Source organism: Diabrotica virgifera, chromosome 6, assembly GCF_917563875.1.
Source record: "Diabrotica virgifera virgifera chromosome 6, PGI_DIABVI_V3a".
Lineage (NCBI taxonomy): Eukaryota > Metazoa > Arthropoda > Insecta > Coleoptera > Chrysomelidae > Diabrotica > Diabrotica virgifera.
In genome coordinates, this window is record NC_065448.1 from 123,667,870 (window position 1) to 123,686,869 (window position 19,000).

General features: G+C 32.5%; 1 protein-coding gene across 1 annotated transcript; it reads right to left on the bottom strand.

The window, feature by feature from the left end:
• Positions 1–12,346: 12,346 nt before the first annotated feature.
• LOC126885992 (zinc finger MYM-type protein 1-like) lies at positions 12,347–17,683 on the bottom strand. The gene is made up of 2 exons (XM_050652830.1): positions 17,523–17,683; positions 12,347–16,700 (listed from the first exon to the last, which is right to left on the bottom strand). Exon 2 carries the CDS (start codon positions 15,681–15,683, stop codon positions 14,214–14,216), a length of 1,470 nt encoding a protein of 489 aa, XP_050508787.1. The 5' UTR covers positions 15,684–16,700; positions 17,523–17,683; the 3' UTR covers positions 12,347–14,213.
• Between the last annotated feature and the right edge of the window lie 1,317 nt (positions 17,684–19,000).

The window sequence follows — 19,000 nt, forward strand, 5'->3', positions numbered from 1 at the left end:
AATAAACTCGAAATAGATGTTCACTGCTTGAACACTAGAATGATACTCAGAAGTTAAGCATAAATTTTGGAATTTATGAAAATTCCCGGTGGAAAAAATCCTACCTAAACTTCGGGTTTTTGAGGAGGATCTGCTGAAGATGTTAAACTTCGTATACACTGCTTCATGATCAGATAGTCTGTAACGGTCCACCCGTTATAATATCATTTTTAGCGCTTTAATTATTTTTAAAATTATTTTCTTTTGACCTCCCATTTAAATTCTTTAATTTCTCAAAAAGGACTTCTCATGTGACGTCACACTGTACGGAACATAGTTGAACCGTTCCTTTTCATTTAATTCGTGTTCCGTGAGAGTTTGACGTCTTCCTCGCTGAATGAGAGAGTAATGCTCTTTACTTGACTGTGAGCTGTGGTTCGAATCGGTTATACCAATGGCGGGTTGATAATTTCAACTATTTAAATCATTTTTGTTAATTTCCAAGTGAAAAGTTATCTGGAGCCTGGAGTATGGAAATATATGTGTAACTCAACACCTCATGGAATCTGGATAAGAATCAACCCGGTAAAATATTTAGTTTTTCATAATAATTTTTTTATATAGCCTGGTTTTTTTGTGATGGAACATTTGATATATTAGGTTCATTGTTAAATTTCTTAGTCAACTCATTATTTGGATTTTATGTAGATTATTTCGATTATTGAATTATTGAATTATTGAATATTCATTCAAGGAAAATTATATATTAATATATTTTTTGGTTAGACATAACCAAACATATGCAATTTTCAATTAATGGAAATAATTATCATTTCTCTGTAGGTTTTAAATTTATTGAACATCCAATATTTTTATAAATTCTATATATTTTTACAGATATTCCCTCAGATAAATCATATTCAAATTTCACATTCATCATTATTTGTTCATGTTTTCACACTCAAAATAGTTCAAGGTTACCTGAGATTAGTTTTTGTTCCATTTTAATGATCGGTTTTTCTATGTTAATGCTTCTAAAAAGTTTCCTCAATTATTTCTTCTTCCCTTTACTTTTTGCTAATGTCTAAAATGGGAAATAAAACTGGGAATGTTTTTAGCCATTTGGGAGAAACCATAAGATGAAGTCATAGCCCCTTCTTTGACCACCTAGGGAAACCACCACAGCCACAGTCAAGTCACCATTGGGAGTAAGTCATTTTTGGGAACAAGCTTTTTGGGAGCATTCCAGCTCCTTTTCGTCCTGCCACCTGGGCCTACGGAGGGCATGGGATCGCATCATCTTGATGCTCATTTCTGAGGATGCAGCAGCAACCTCGTTAGGAGTCGTTTGGGAACATTTAGTGTTGTGTTTTAAGTAACTATGGTTTTTATATATCAGACATTTATTTGATACATTATGTTTTTAATTATTTTTTTTTTCATATTTAGCATACCTTTGTTTTTATATGACATATTTGTATACTATTGTATTTGGAATAGTTGAAAGACTGATATTTCATTTTCTGATCATTTTCCCTTATTGTATTTGGTTCCCAAACTTTGTATCTAGGGTAACTTCTTGTGCACAGGAATAAGCCTAGAAAAAATTAGGTTTTTAATACCAGGTTTATTGCTTTGATATTGGTTTATGTAATTCGGGTAAATTTATTTTGTAATATTACTTGCTTGTTTCCCAAATATTTTATTGTTATTTGCTTTATTCCATTTGTTCGGTTAATTTATGTCATCGTCGGTATTTATCTCAACTTCATTTCTATTTCATTCCTTGTATATTTAACTTGCGTACTTCATTATTGTATTTTCCCTTAGTGAGGCTTGGGCCTATTTATTTGTAGTATTTTCATCTTTGTCAGTTCCTTTAGTTGTACGTAGCAGGCGTACTATAACCATTTGGTAGAAGACTCATGTGAGTTGTACCCTATATATATCTAAGAGGTATTTAAGTTTGTAACAGATAACATTATTGTTGTTATCTTTAAAATATATATAGCTTCTTGTATAACTTATGTCATTTTAGAGTTACATGATATATGCTTGTCTAACTCAGAGATTGTTAAAAATCTGGTAGTTATTTTAATAAATATTTATTTACTTTGTATATCATGAATTTTATTATTCCTTTATGTTTGTTATTACAGGTTTGATATATTTAATATTTGACAGCAGTATAAGATACCTGGGAGAATGATCGAAGATCATTTTCATGGCGCCCATGATTTGTTAGATTTATTTATCTTGTTCGTCTTTAGCAATTATCCATCTTCATTCAGTTTCAGTACATTATTCTTATTTTATTATTTCATCTTTTAGTCATCATTACTATCTATATAGAGCTACTGTTCTTCGACAGGCAAGCAAACGAGCCGTATCCATCCTTGAGTGTCAAGTGGTTTTCTTGCATCTCTTGCTAGCCAACTCTATTCAGTTTGCCTCTGTCTCTTCCCACTTCTACTTCCTCTAATTCCCCTTTCTTCAGTACTACTGCAAAGTAGTATTTTTTTATTTTTTCCTACTGCGGCTTCTCAACGAAGAAGCAACTTCCCCCTTTTCTTTACACACCCCACTCTCTCTTCATTTTTAGTTACCAAGTCTTCTCATGTTTTTCCTTACTTCTGTTGGAGTACCTATATCTTTCTTTTTACTTTCACTCCAACAGAAGTTTTCTTAATTTTGTTACACTGGCTGCCCAATGCGTGGTGCCAACCGTTTTTGGTTCTAAGACAGTAGTTCTTTTAGTTCAATTTTCTTTTATTGGAATTTTCTGTTTTATTAACTTTTTGATATCTTTGTATACATGTTACTTCTGATTTATTTTTGGTCTTTAAAACTTTACGAATACTAAACAGTTAGACTTATGCTGCTTTTGGTTTTTGATTAGTTTATTTTCGATACCTCATTTTTAGTTAGTGGTACAGCTCATATCTTAGTTTGGATTTTATATTTTTATTAGAAACTTATTTGTGTATTTAAACTGAGTATACATAACTGACAGTGTGTTCTATTAGTATAAATTTTGATTCCTTCTACCAATGGTAGTATGTTTGCACGTACAATTAATCGGTGACTATATGCGTACGTTTTTTCTAGTATGGTTATATTTTACACCTAACTAGAAATTATTTGCAGTATTTAGGTATTTTATTTACTTTATTGATTTGATTACTTATATATTTTGCTGGCATTTTGATTTGTTGGTGTGTCGCTAATATTTTCTCCATATGTATATTTGTCTTACAAACTTTAGATTATATTTTATATTTGTTATTTTTGATATTTGGGTTGTTTGGTAAGACAGGCACACACCACAAAGCAATATCAGTCCAGAACATTAGCTTCTATACATGATACGTTGAATTCGCATGGTTCGGATGATTACAGATGGTCATCCAAATTATTTTTTTTCTTTAATTGGTAGTGTTAAACATAACAATTATAATTATTGTATGGTAAAGTAGTTCCATTATCCATCTCATCTTCTAGGTTGTTAATTTTGATAATAATATTATATCAGTGTGGGTACCATAATATAATTTCTGCTATTATAAATCAGATATATACTTTAGGTTGAGATTTAAATATAAATTCTTTATTAGTTAGGAAACATTGGTACTTTTTCTATTAAGTTTTAGAATAATCTTCAGAAGAAGATTACCTTAACAGTGTTGTTCAAGCTAATCTCTTCTTCTGTTTGTCTTCAGCTTAGCTCAATCTTTAGTATGGTTATAAATTTTAGTCCAATATTTTTTTTAATCATCTGATAATGCAGGTACCCACATACATTGCTTGATTTCATCTTTGGCTTAGTTTTGATGACTTTTATTTATTACTTATTAATTTAATTATTATGTAGTACTTTATGTATGAGTTTATTTTTTTTTTGGTATTAGGTATGGTGCATTTTAATTATTATTATGAGTCAATATTATTAATTGCTAATCCTGTCAGTAGGATTATACAATTAATAAGAACTTCATTTGTATTTTTGTCTAGTTTTTGCACACCTAACCCCTAAGTTAGAAGGGTTGTTGAGTATTATATATTTATATATTTGGATAGGTGAACTCATACAAGTACCTACTCTTGGTTAATATGTATATTATGATGGAACTATGTTACACTACCATATCTCAGGTTATGTGTTATATTATTTTGAATATTTGATTACTTACTAATTTTTTATTATTTTTATATCTTGTTATTGGATTTGCCATTTTGGAATGATGGTGTATTTTTTAATTTGTTATTGGGTTACTCTATTGACATTTGTCTCCAATATCTTAAATGCTTTATAATAATTCAGATCCTTAGTTCCTACACAGTATGATTCTGGAATTAGTTTGGAATGTTGATGTATATGTGAATTCTTGAGTCTTCCATATTTCTACTTATGAATTAGTCTGTTGATACTCTGATTTGTGAATGCGTGGGTTCGAAGTTGTTGTTCGGTAACTGGCCAGTGCTGTTCGATTAAATTTCGTAATCTATGTCTTTCATGGCTGAGTATGCAGATGTTTACTTATCATAATATTTCTGGTCAGGAAATGTCTGCAACAGGTCCTAACCATTCTAGTGTTAGTCCAATTATTCCAGTTACATTTTTACCATTTGATAGGGAAGTGTTTAGTTGATATTACGTCTCATACTTCATAGTATGTCTGTTTGTTGACTATCCCTATACATCGTAGATCCCTTAATTTAGTATTTGAGGTGTTTAGACAAATGAGTTGTTCATTTGAGTATACATATTCCCATTTCTTTCCTTAGGCATTAGTTTTGTTATTTAGATTTTGGAACAGTTCCTGAATAATTCCATGTATGTGAGAACGCATGAATCTGCAGTTTTATTTAAAACTTGTTGCTCGTTCTCGTCAATTTTTTTTTCTTATCACTTATCCTATTTTTTCTTTTCCTATCACCTATCACATATTTTTTTTGCCTATCACTTATCATGGTGTCATAGAACTTATTAGTTCACCATTTATTCTTTTCCCTTTCTTACTTATTCTTACATTATTAGTACTTTGTCTGTGTCTGGCTATTCTCATACATCTGTTGTAGCAACATGCTATAGTTCGCGAATACCAGCACGAATTAAGTTTATGTAGTTTCTATAATATTCTAGTCAATACACTTTAGGTATTTATCTTACCTTTGATTTAGTTTGGTTACATCTCTGTTACTTAGTCTGTTAGTAATTTATTCTGACTTATTTTGATTACTTAGTTTGGATAGGTTCATATTACCGGATGAGGGTGTATGTAAGCCTAATTTATTTATTTTGTTCAGTATTAGTTACCATTGGATCCAATAATTTAGTTTATTTAGTATTAGTAAGAATTGGTCCATAAATTTGCCTGATCGTTCTTCTTTGGATATACTCCTATATAAATCTGATGTCCATTGACAGTCCGATTCTGGATAAGTGTCCGATTCTTCATTTATTTTGTGTATTTAGTTGGATAGGTTCGTATTACCGGATGTGGGTGTACGTAGACCTGATCTGTTTATGTGGTTTAGTATTGGTGTGAATTGGTCCATAAATTTGCCTGGTAGTTCTTCTTTGGATATGCCTTTTATGAATCTGGTGTCCACTGATAGTTCGACTTTGGATTAAGTGTCCGATTCCACATTTATTTTGGTTATTGAGTTTTGGATTCCTTTGGTATGTTCAGTATTGGTATTATTTGGTATTGGTGAGAATTGTTCCCTAAATCTTCCTGATTGTTCTTCTCTGGATATACTATTATGAATCTGGTGTCCATTGTTAGTTCAATTTTGGATTAAGTGTTCAATTCTTTACTTATTTTAGTTACTGATTTTTTTTTATTCACTTTGATATATTTACTTGTGATATGGTTCGAATTGGCTCACACCTTTTCCTGGTTGTTCCGTCCTTGGATATATCCTTTATACATCTGATGTCCATGGATATTTCAATTTTGGTTTGGTGCCCAATTCGACACTTAGCATTATTATGAACGTTAGTACCGTATTTAGTTTTGTTTTGGCTTTTAAGCAATATTATGTCAATATTTGGTAGCAGAGAGTAACATAGTAACATTTTAGTATGAATTTGAGTCATATATTTGTTTATTATTCCTTGATCATTAGTTTATGCTCCTTGGTAATCTTGCGAATCAACGTGGATTGTTAGACTAGTGTAAATTTTATTTCTTATATTTTGAGGTTTAAAAAAAAAATTCTTTGATAAATTTTTTTTCCCGAGTAGGAGGGGATTGTACCGGTCCACCCGTTATAATATCATTTTTAGCGCTTTAATTATTTTTAAAATTATTTTCTTTTGACCTCCCATTTAAATTCTTTAATTTCTCGTAAAGGACTTCTCATGTGACGTCACACTGTACGGAACATAGTTGAACCGTTGCTTTTCATTTAATTCGTGTTCCGTGAGAGTTTGACGTCTTCCTCGCTGAATGAGAGAGTAATGCTCTTTACTTGACTGTGAGCTGTGGTTCGAATCGGTTATACCAATGGCGGGTTGATAATTTCAACTATTTAAATCATTTTTGTTAATTTCCAAGTGAAAAGTTATCTGGAGCCTGGAGTATGGAAACATATGTGTAACTCAACACCTCATGGAATCTGGATAAGAATCAACCTGGTAAAATATTTAGTTTTTCATAATAATTTTTTTATATAGCCTGGTTTTTTGTGATGGAACATTTGATATATTAGGTTCATTGTTAAATTTCTTAGTCAACTCATTATTTGGATTTTATGTAGATTATTTCGATTATTGAATATTCATTCAAGGAAAATTATATATTAATATATTTTTTGGTTAGACATAACCAAACATATGCAATTTTCAATTAATATTGGAAATAATTGTCATTTCTCTGTAGGTTTTAAATTTATTGAACATCCAATATTTTTATAAATTCTATATATTTTTACAGATATTCCCTCAGATAAATCATATTCAAATTTCACATTCATCATTATTTGTTCATGTTTTCACACTCAAAATAGTTCAAGGTTACCTGAGATTAGTTTTTGTTCCATTTTAATGATCGGTTTTTCTATGTTAATGCTTCTAAAAAGTTTCCTCAATTATTTCTTCTTCCCTTTACTTTTTGCTAATGTCTAAAATGGGAAATAAAACTGGGAATGTTTTTAGCCATTTGGGAGAAACCATAAGATGAAGTCATAGCCCCTTCTTTGACCACCTAGGGAAACCACCACAGCCACAGTCAAGTCACCATTGGGAGTAAGTCATTTTTGGGAACAAGCTTTTTGGGAGCATTCCAGCTCCTTTTCGTCCTGCCACCTGGGCCTACGGAGGGCATGGGACCGCATCATCTTGATGCTCATTTCTGAGGATGCAGCAGCAACCTCGTTAGGAGTCGTTTTGGGAACATTTAGTGTTGTGTTTTAAGTAACTATGGTTTTTATATATCAGACATTTATTTGATACATTATGTTTTTAATTATTTTTTTTTCAGATTTAGCATACCTTTGTTTTTATATGACATATTTGTATACTATTGTATTTGGTTCCCAAACTTTGTGTCTACGGTAACTTCTTGTGCACAGGAATAAGCCTAGAGAAAATTAGGTTTTTAATACCAGGTTTATTGCTTTGATATTGGTTTATGTAATTCGGGTAAATTTATTTTGTAATATTACTTGCTTGTTTCCCAAATATTTTATTGTTATTTGCTTTATTCCATTTGTTCGGTTAATTTATGTCATCGTCGGTATTTATCTCAACTTCATTTGTATTTCATTCCTTGTATATTTAACTTGCGTACTTCATTATTGTATTTTCCCTTAGTGAGGCTTGGGCCTATTTATTTGTAGTATTTTCATCTTTGTCAGTTCCTTTAGTTGTACGTAGCAGGCGTACTATAACCATTTGGTAGAAGACTCATGTGAGTTGTACCCTATATATATATCTAAGAGGTATTTAAGTTTGTAACAGATAACATTATTGTTGTTATCTTTAAAATATATATATAGCTTCTTGTATAACTTATGTCATTTTAGAGTTACATGATATATGCTTGTCTAACTCAGAGATTGTTAAAAATCTGGTAGTTATTTTAATAAATATTTATTTATTTTGTATATCATGAATTTTATTATTCCTTTATGTTTGTTATTACAGGTTTGATATATTTAATATTTGACAGCAGTATAAGATACCTGGGAGAATGATCGAAGATCATTTTCATGGCGCCCATGATTTGTTAGATTTATTTATCTTGTTCGTCTTTAGCAATTATCCATCTTCATTCAGTTTCAGTACATTATTCTTATTTTATTATTTCATCTTTTAGTCATCATTACTATCTATATAGAGCTACTGTTCTTCGACAGGCATGCAAACGAGCCGTATCCATCCTTGAGTGTCAAGTGGTTTTCTTGCATCTCTTGCTAGCCAACTCTATTCAGTTTGCCTCTGTCTCTTCCCACTTCTACTTCTATCCCTTCTAATTCCCCTTTCTTCAGTACTACTGCAAAGTAGTATTTTTTTTATTTTTTCCTACTGCGGCTTCTCAACGAAGAAGCAACTTCCCCCTTTTCCTTACAGCCCATCTCTCTACATATTATGTCTCATATATTTGTCCCATAGCTTACATTTAGTTACCTAGTCTTTTCATTTCTTTTTCCTTAATATCTTTCTTTTTACTTTCACTCCAACAGAAGTCATCTTGTTTTTTGTTACAAGTCCCGCATTAATAACTGTAGAGCAGACATCAAGGGGTGAGAAATCGGAGACAATATAATCGATTATTGTAGATGTAGCTTTTGTAATCCTTGTAGGAGAATTAACGTGCATTGAGAGACCATACGATTCAAATATGTTGGCCAGGGATACTTGGGTAGCACAAGCAGCAGCATAATTAATGTTAAAATTACCGCATAGAATTTTCCTGCTTTTATGAGGCAGGTCATCTAACAAATTTAGCAGGTTCTGAAAAAATAGTTCTACGGTAGAGTCAGGTGATCTATAAATGCAAATAATGTAAAGATTAAGATTTTTATTATAAACTAAGGAAAACTAAAAGAAGGATTCACTTAACAAAAAGTCATATTTTGTTACCACAGAAAAATCATTATTTCTAGAGAGAATTTCTAGAGGTAGAATTTTAGGAGAAAAACCTAAAACCGGTTTTTACTTCGCAATAACCGGTTTTACCGGTTGTTTTTTTGTCCCGGTTATAACCGGTTTTTTCTTTTTAAAGTAAAAACTGGTTATTAGGTTTTCACGGTGATTAGGATTAGGTTAGGTATTATTTTGGATCCCAATCATAATTATTATTCTCGAGTAATTATTCCAAACAAAACCATAATTCAAATTTTATTTTATTTTATAAATACAGAAGCAAACTGAAAGTGCAATCCCACATCAACCAGAAACAATTTATAAGTTTTATTATAATATTTCCTTGAAAAGGTATTTGTAATCATCATATTTACATAAGAAGTGATCTGGTTGAATTAGACGCAAACATCATTTATTTTTCACACTTAACTCTTGACATTGAAAGTGGGTGAATGACTTTTTCTGATTACCAAAAATAATGCTCTGACTCTGAATATCGAATTACCCTACGTTTTCAAAACGATACACCCATACAGGAAGTATTAAATGAGTTAAAAAATGTACCTATTCTACAAATATACAAACGTGTTAAAAGTAATACATGATAATTTTTTTTTGATGGTAGTAAAAATAAAAGATTAATTCTTTTAAGTAAAATATTTATGTTGATATTATTTTTTTTAATCCCATTTCAAAGAGTATGTGAAATTTTTTATAAGTTGAAATGGTTGGGGATTTTTTTGGGTTTGGGAGGAGAGGAAAATTGGTGGGTATTTTAGAGGATTATATTTTTAAATGGTAAATTAAATTTGCATCATTAATTGAATACAATAATTGCATATTATATTCTACTCTCATAATATATTCAATGACGATAGAACCTGAATTATTTCAGCGCTCTCTGTTGAGCAGTAGTATAATAATAATTTTGGTTTACTGTTCTCTACATCTGACTACTGAAATTCACAAATCTTTGGGATGCACACAAATCAAATTTTATTTCGATCCAATGTATATACATATCCCGACACCAATAGGTAGAAGGGAATTTGATTATATGTATATATGAATCTTACGCTATATTATATTTAATAATAATCAATAAATATATAATAATAATAAAATAATAAATAAATATATTAATTAATAGAATAAAATGGTTTTATTAAAAATTGTATTTTAGTTATATTAATATTCATGTCCTTCCGATAGTACTAATTTTGATCATATTGATATCGAGTCGAATGGAGTATCGCAAATTAAAGTGCATTGTAAATGTAACTTTGTAATCTATTGGATTAAAAAAACCGAAAACCGGTTTTTCCAAAAACCGGTTTTTTGGCCGGTTATAACCGCCAGGTTAAACCGTAAGCAAAAAACCGGTATAACCGAAAACCGGTGTTTTGTCAAAAACCGCCATCCCTATCGTTGACTTCAAGCCAGTGCTCTGTAACCGCAACTATCGGGGGAAATCCTAATTCCTCCAGAAACAAAAATAATTCATCAGTTTTGTTTCTTATAGAACGAATATTAATCAGAACTATGCCAAAGTTGTCATAACTAAAATAATTATATTATTTTAATTATTTTTTTTGATTATTGGTATAGGTAGGATATCCAACCCAAAAGCTCAAAAACATTCCTTGAACATTCCAGTAAAGTCCTGTGTCAGCATTTTAAACATTCCCTGAATGTCTTATTGGAACATTTCATGAATTTTCACGAATGTTCTTTGTACATTCAAAGTATATCTTTAGACATTCCCTGGATATACCAAAAATATATATGTGGCCATACCAAATAATATATCCTTGATAAATATAAACATTTTTATTGCACAAAATCTTCATACAATTTTTTAACGTAATTTACTGAAATTCCTAAATAAAAAAAAGTGTCACATTCACTTTGTAAACCTTTCTTTTGTCTTTCGTAGCCACAAGGCTATAGCATATTCTGTTTCCTTCATGTTTTTTTTGTAGACCACATCTCTCAGCTGATTCTAAAAAAAATTGAAATGAATGGTAATTTTTCTATCCTTTACAACTAAAAATCAAAATAAATATTATTTACAATTAATAATATGCATAAATAATCCGTTTCATACTCTAGATAGATTTATTGTTATTCATGCACCAAGATTTCGTCGTTTAACTAGCACAGGTACAAGAAAACAAAGGATAAGGAAAATGAAAACGGATTTTATAATACTTACATAATTGTTTAAACAAAAAAGATCCAGAGGAAAACTAGCAGAAAAAAAAAAGAATAGCAAAAAACCACTAATTTCCAACCACAAATTTTCAGATTATGAAGTGATACCACACACACACCGCGCGACGTGCACAGATACACGCGCGGCAAATTTGAAAATGAACGCAGTTTATAATTTTAAATGCCTCTCTTCGTTTTTGCACAAGTTTCTGTTTGCTTTTTAATTTTTAGGTTAAAAGTTGCAATAATAAATTATTTTTATTTTTATTTGTAAAAGAAAACTGAGGAAAATATCGCAGGATCTTTAAATTGCAAACAAATGAAATAGGTAGGTAACATCAATACAGTAAATTTTAATAATACTTTTTTTTAATACGTAGGTCTATAATATTATAAGAGAGCATCCAGCAATATAACATATAGTATTTATTATTTGGCAGCTAAAAATATTGGACATTGGTAGTATGTTCATAGAATGCCTTATGGTAACATTCCAGGAATAATTTAATCAGATGTTCACCGAATATTGCATGAATGCCCAGGACATTCAAATATTAATAGAACTTTGGTAGTACATTCCTGGAATGTTTTGTGTTGTTGGGGCAGCTACGGGAAATTATTTTTCTTTGTAAATATTGGCAAATACATTACTGATTGACTAAAATTTGGCACCCTCCAGCCTTTCTTTCCCCTTTATATCCACATGTCCGCTTTTATATGTTTTTAGTTCGGCCCTAATATTTCTCTTGTCAAATTTTTAAGCAAATTACTAACCGATATAATTTTCTAAAAAAAATGGCAACTTCCCTAATAACACCAAAAATTCCATGTATATTCCTAGAATGTACACACAGGACATCGAAAACATTCCTGGAATGTCCTCAAAAGCAGAATAAAATCCCTGAATGTCCCAGGAAAGTCCTCTGTCAGAATTTTAAACATTCCCTGAATGTCTTACTAGAACATTCCATGAATGTCTACAAATGTTCTTTGGACATTCACAGTATATTTTTTAGACATTCCCTGTATATAGTCGCTAATGTGACATAATACCTTCGGTTTGTTTTTTCATGAGTTTTTTAAGAGAGACTAAAAATTTTTTTCAGTCATCTCCTGTTTTTATATGATATTTTTTGACATGTTTTGTAGTAAATTCAACTATCTATTTACAACAAAACATGTCAAAATTTACATGTGAAAACAGGAGATGACCCTAAAAATGTTTTTTGGTCTCCTACACAATTCATGAAAAAGCAGATAGGGAGGTATTGTCACATCACCGACGATATACCAGAAGTCTATGTGGCCATACCAAATAATACATCCTTGATAAATATAAACATTTTTATTGCACAAAATCTTGTCATATATTTTTTCCATAATCATCACTACGATGATGATTTATTGTATTGAATTGTATATTACAATTACAATCTGGTCATAACTGACCAAATTTTAATTTAACCTAAATTACTACTGTTCCTTAAAATGAAGAGCTTACCCCATAGCGTCTCTTATCTAATCTAACATAGACAGGCACACAAGCACTATGCTCTGCTTTTTACTATCACCTATCACTCAAGCTAGTTCAAAAGTTCAGTAGTATCGAGGAGCTGAATTTCCTCAATATTCTCGTACTCATGAACAATATTTCTCAGTATTTTGTTCTGGAATCTTTCTATAATTGTTATATTACTTGGTCTAGTACCTACACCCCCATAGTGGGCATCCATATAGGTCTTAATATTTTTGTTTTTTTTCTCTCTGATTCTGGCCTTTGTTTAGAACTAGAACCCTTAGCCACGTAATTGTATAACTGCTCACTAACTCAGTTGTAATGTGAAGTGTGTGTTGAGTAAGTGTCTTGTTACTTTGCAAAGTCGACGTCATTGTCTTTGCAAAGAGACGCTACTTGTATCCGAACGTCTGCGGTCCCTATATTTTTGTTTATAAAGTAATAACTTATTAGGCATCGACAATGCAGAGTTTCTTCCAATTAGCCAATATACTTTTTATATCTTTCTTTTGCCTTTCATAGCCACAAGGCTATGCGTTTCCTTCCTGGTTTTTTATAGACCACTTTCACAGAGGCGGATTTGAAGATTTGCCGCCCCTGGGCTATCTACAAATTGCCGCCCCCCCACCCCCTCCCGGGAACCATGTAGGATTACCTCGGTACCGTGATGGGCCGACGCGACGTTGCGTCGGCGGCGAGGCGGCCACGCTAAGCTTGTAATAAGCTCAAATAACATAGGTTGAACTGTCAACATTGAAGTTACGCTTCTTATAGTTGCAGTTATTGTTTTTACCATAAAGTATGATAACTTATGTTCCAACATTTTTATCAACTGGCAAATTATTAAAAAGATCATGAATTAATCGAAAAATTCCTGTTGGATTTAATCAATAGATTTAAGAAGATGTATTTAGGAATTTCAATACAATTACTTGCCTAGGATTTTAATAATACTGTAGGCGTACTTAGATTAGAATTAAGGTCATCTAAAATTTATTATTTTGTAATTTGCACGTATTAAATTAAAAATTAAAATACTAAAAAGGAAACGGGAGAAAATGAAATTCTGGACGATAATTAATTGAGTTGTAATTCTTATAGTGTATTAAATAAAACTCACATTCATTACAAGGTCATACATCAAAAAGTCAGCCTAACAAATAAAAGAGACGTGTTTTCCTAATTTTCCTACCAAATACGTCAATAAAAAAGTTGCCTATTTGCTAAGCATTAAATCGTATCAAAAAAAACAAATATTCATTTCAAATAGTATACAAAAGAGATACATATATTCCTACCAGATACGACCTAACCGAATACTGTAACAATTTCCCCTAAACATCACATTATAAAAGTAACTCCTTATTTTGCACAACGTTGCATGGACGAAATCGATGATGTCATCATAATTTATTTTTTTTTTGTCATATCGGATTCGATTGACAAAACTGCCGACCAATTCAAACGATCATGTGACATTGTTGACCTCAAGTTGTTCTTTATCCTACGGAGTACGGAAAAAGATCTTTCAGCCGAGCAGTTAGATACTGGCATTGTAGAAAATATCCTTAGGGCAATGTCAACGTATGGATACAAATCTTGCAGATCGTTATCATAAAGGAGCTCGCAAAAAGTGGGGAGTGTCTTTGGGCGATCTTCTTTGTCGATGGTTTTAATGAATCCAAAGAAATGTAGACATTCATTGCCGAATTCTTCCGCATCTGGCAAATCATTAGGATATTCTTTGCTCAACCTCGCTGCATTATCTTTTATGTCATTACTGTTCATAGTTGCTCCACTGATTAAAAAATCAAATCTTGCGCTAAGCAAACTGTACACTTCCTTTCTTCTGGTCAATTCGGATATGAGCCTGTCAACGATGACGAGATAAGTGTTGGTTTTAAATGCAATTCCACCACTGAGCTCAGTTTCATTATCTCTGGTTTCGCCCGCTAAAAGCTTTCGTTTCTTTTTTCTTCTGGTCTGGTCTTCGTACTCAGCAATACCAGCCTTCTCAAGGGCTCCATTTTCATAGATTTCAAACTCATCTCGAATACTGTTAACATATTCTATTAATGACTCATAGAGTTTTGCGACAGTTGATAGGTCGACGTATGTTGACTGTAGCTTTTTACTTGTCAGGTTGAACCTAGATAACGAGCCTCCCCACAAAATAGAGAGAATCGCTGTTTCTAGCCGTTGTATTTGCTGAAGGTATCCAGAAGCTTCACATCTTGTTTTAGGTTTCTCATTCTCATCATTTGATATGACGGTGAGTGCCTCAATTACTTCATTCCAGTCTCTGTTAATGCTTTGACAAGCATCATCACGTGCGGACCAACGAGTGTCTGATAATTTCTTTAAACTAACATTCTCTTTTTTCATCAATAATTCTTTCAATATTTCCCATCGCTTGGTAGAGCTTGTGAAAAAAACGTAAAGGTTTTGAAGAAGTAAGAAGAAATTAGTACTTTCTGTACAACAGCTGGCAGCGTTGTCTCCAACTAAATTAAGAGAGTGTGCAGAGCATGGAGTATACATGGCAGAAGGGCTAACCTCACGAATCCTGGCTTGTAAGCCAGTATACATACCGGACATATTCGATGCATTATCGAATGACTGACCCCTACAGTTTTCAATATCAATTTCATTTTCGGCCAGAACTTTAATAACTGCATCAAACAGAGCTTCTGATCTGTGGCCAACTGATGGAAGAAAACAAAGAAATCTTTCAACGGACTTTCCGTTAGGTAACACATACCGAAGGACTATTGCGAGTTGGTCTGTATGCGTAATATCTGGGCTAGAATCTACAATAATAGAAAAATATTTCGCTACTTTAACTTCTTCTACTATTTCTTTCACGACTTTATGGGCCATTAGTTTTACAAACTCTTCATAAGTAGTCGAGGATAAATATGAAGTATGACCCTGTCCGGGATTTCCATATTTAGCGATGTGCTCAGCTATGAATGGGTCAAATTCGGCAATCAATTCTAGACACAAGATGAAATTGCCACTGTTTGACAATTACCCGAATTTCTCATCGTGCCCTCTTAAAGGAAGACCTGCAGCTGCTAGGGATTTAACTACTGCAACCACTCTCTTCAGTACATTGCGCTAGTAGTTTTGCTCGTCTTCAATTTGACTGGTGAGCAGTGATTGTATTCCCTTTGATGACATCCTGGTTTTCATTGCCAATACACATGTTTTGTGGTCAGAGGAATTTTCATGCGATTTCAAAATGTCATTGCCATGCTTCCAGTCATCACAACCTTCTTTCGCAAGTTTTGTTGTGCCACCAAATAATTGGCAGGGAACACAATACAATTTGCCACTGATCTCGGAATACATCAAGTAGGATCTTTTCATCTCTTTGCCGTTTATCAGCTTTGTTTTCAGAAGGGACTTAGATAAATATCGATTTTGCCCTCCAATTAATCTTTTTGACCGTGATAAATCCATTTCATCTATGTTTTGGTTGATTCCTCTCGTAACCACATATTCACGAGTATGGTCATTTATCTCCCACAAAGCTGGGTCATCCACAATTTTAACATCCAAAGGATACGGTATCACCTTATCTTCATTTGAAGACCGTGATGAGGATGGACGCTCTGGTTCCTTAATCGATGCTTCAGCGTCATTAAGAGCATCATCACCTTCTTTTACGTGAGTCTGACCATAATTAGGCCTACCACTACCGCACGGAGTGACATTGTCGTCGGTAGGAGTACATTTTAAGTTTTCATCTTGAGAGTTGCTTTTCTTAAAAAAATTTGATATCTTTGCGGTTTTTTCTACTACTTCTCTTTGTTTTTCCAGTTTTTTCTGAGCTTCTTTTCGGTAGCCAGAACCACTCAATCGTTTCCGCCCATCACTCATCGTTAATATTTTCTGAAAATAAAATATTTCTGTAGTATAAAGTATTTCTGTAGTAGAAAAAGTATAAATAGTTTAGGATGTTATGCCTACAAAAATAATTGATTAATTACATAACACAAAACTAAGAACTTCAATTTTAACTGTTAAAAACAAATGTAAAGAAAAAATGGAAACTATTCTGAAGGACTACTTTAAGCACTATGTAGTAACGTATGTTTTACAAGGTCTATTAATTATCCAAGAGCGGGACTCTACTGTAGGCCTACTGCCTGGGTTTTATAAAGGTTTTATACGAGCACGGTTGTTACTGGATCACGTACAGTTCGCCCAAAGTATCTGTGCACTTGACTGTAACAGCTGTAATAACATTAGTAAATGGAGAGTGGGCTCTTTTCTAAAAACATTAGTTATTGGTTCCTTCTGCTGTCATATCAACACGACCTTAAAGTTTTAGGCAGCCGATGAAAAACATGTCTACTGAGGACGATAGAGAGAAAAAACTGTTTATTTCCATTATTATTTGGCTTACACAGTTCTGTGTTGTTGTATGGAAATATTTTGAATGGCTAGTCATGTGCACAGATACTTTGGGCGAACTGTAATATATGAGCAAAAAAATCTTTTCATATAAATAAATTACTGTATAAATAAAAGACTTTACAAAAAAATATTTATACAAGTGGCCTGAAAATATGTGGTTAGGGTTAGAAGTTAAGCAGTTAGGACGACTTGATAAATTTCCCTTATAAGCTAATCAGAATAACGGGATAGCGCTTTTTGGTGTTTAAATCAAAAATGAAATAAAATGATTGTATACTAAACTCTTTGACTTACCTGTCTTATCTTCAATTAAAAGTATTTCAGAAAACAATACACTCATAAACTGTCACACATAACCTATAAAGTCAGAGTAAACCACCAACACAAACTGAACAACTGAACTGACTGATATCGGAAGCGCGGAGCGGCGGCGCGTGGCGTACGGTGGTTGCCAACCACTGTAGGGGGGGGGGGGCAGTGATAGTAAGGGAGGGGAGCGGCGACCTAGCCTGACGGCGCCGACGGGCGGCGGCGGGCTCGGCTACTTCAAACGATACCTCCAAACCTCAAAGCCTCAGAGCCCGTCCGCTGACTAGTTGCGCGCGGCGCGCGAATACTGTTGCGTCAAGGAACATACTATATTTCATTAACGTTACGTTAGAACTACAAAATAAATAGAATATATTAAGTGAATTATTTTTTTTTTAATTCTAATTTACAAATTGTTATTTTACAAATTATTACAAGTATTTTTTCACATATTTTTAACTTTTTGAATAATTTTTTTTTTATTTTTATCTAATTTTGCCGCCCCCTGAAATCTGCCGCCCTGGGCTATAGCCCATTCAGCCCTTATGTAAATCCAGCCCTGCACTTTTAGCTGATTCTAAAAAAAATTAAAATGAATGGTATTTTTTCTATTCTTTACAATTAAAAATCAAAAGAAATAGGTACTTTTTACAGGTGATAATATGCATAAATAATTGGTTTCATAAAGAATAAAGAAAATTGAAAACGGATTTTATAACACTTACATAATTTTTTAATCAAAAGAGATCCAGCCAGAGCAAAACTAATAGACAGAACAGCAAAAAAAGCCACTAATTTCCATTTTCCCAATATTGTTTATCGACAATTATATGCATTAATATTTTTTTATATGCATTTTCCAATCAGAAATTTTTAGGTTATCATGAAATGTGATGACCACGCGACCCTAACGTAGATACACGCGCGGCAAATTTAAAAATGAACGCAAATGGCCTCTCTTAAAATATAGGACATTGGTAGTATGTTCATAGAATGTCTTGTGGTAACATTCCACCAATAATTTAATCAGATGTTCACCGAATGTTCCTTGAATGTCAAGGACATTCAAACATTAATAAAACTTTGATAGTACATTCCTGGAATGTTTTGTGTTGTTCGGTTAAACCGTTTAAATATATCACCTGTATCCATTAGCCTGTCGAATGCAAGGTAATGTACCAAATCTTATTTAATACAGATATTACAATGGAATAGTGTAAAATTACTGATCGCTACAAAATTTCAGCTCTAGGGGAGAGGCTTGTACCTTGGGCCAGCTTGTACCATGGGCCACCCCATTTTTCTTTTATTTTGCGCGCGAACTGTATATGTTTCTTGTTTCATGTTCTACAATCGTCTTCATTCTGTGGTTAGTTGTTGAACGTGATTAGAAATCGTTTGCGGATATCATAAAAATATACTGTTTTATTTCGTGAAAAGTAACTATTTATAGGATAGATAAT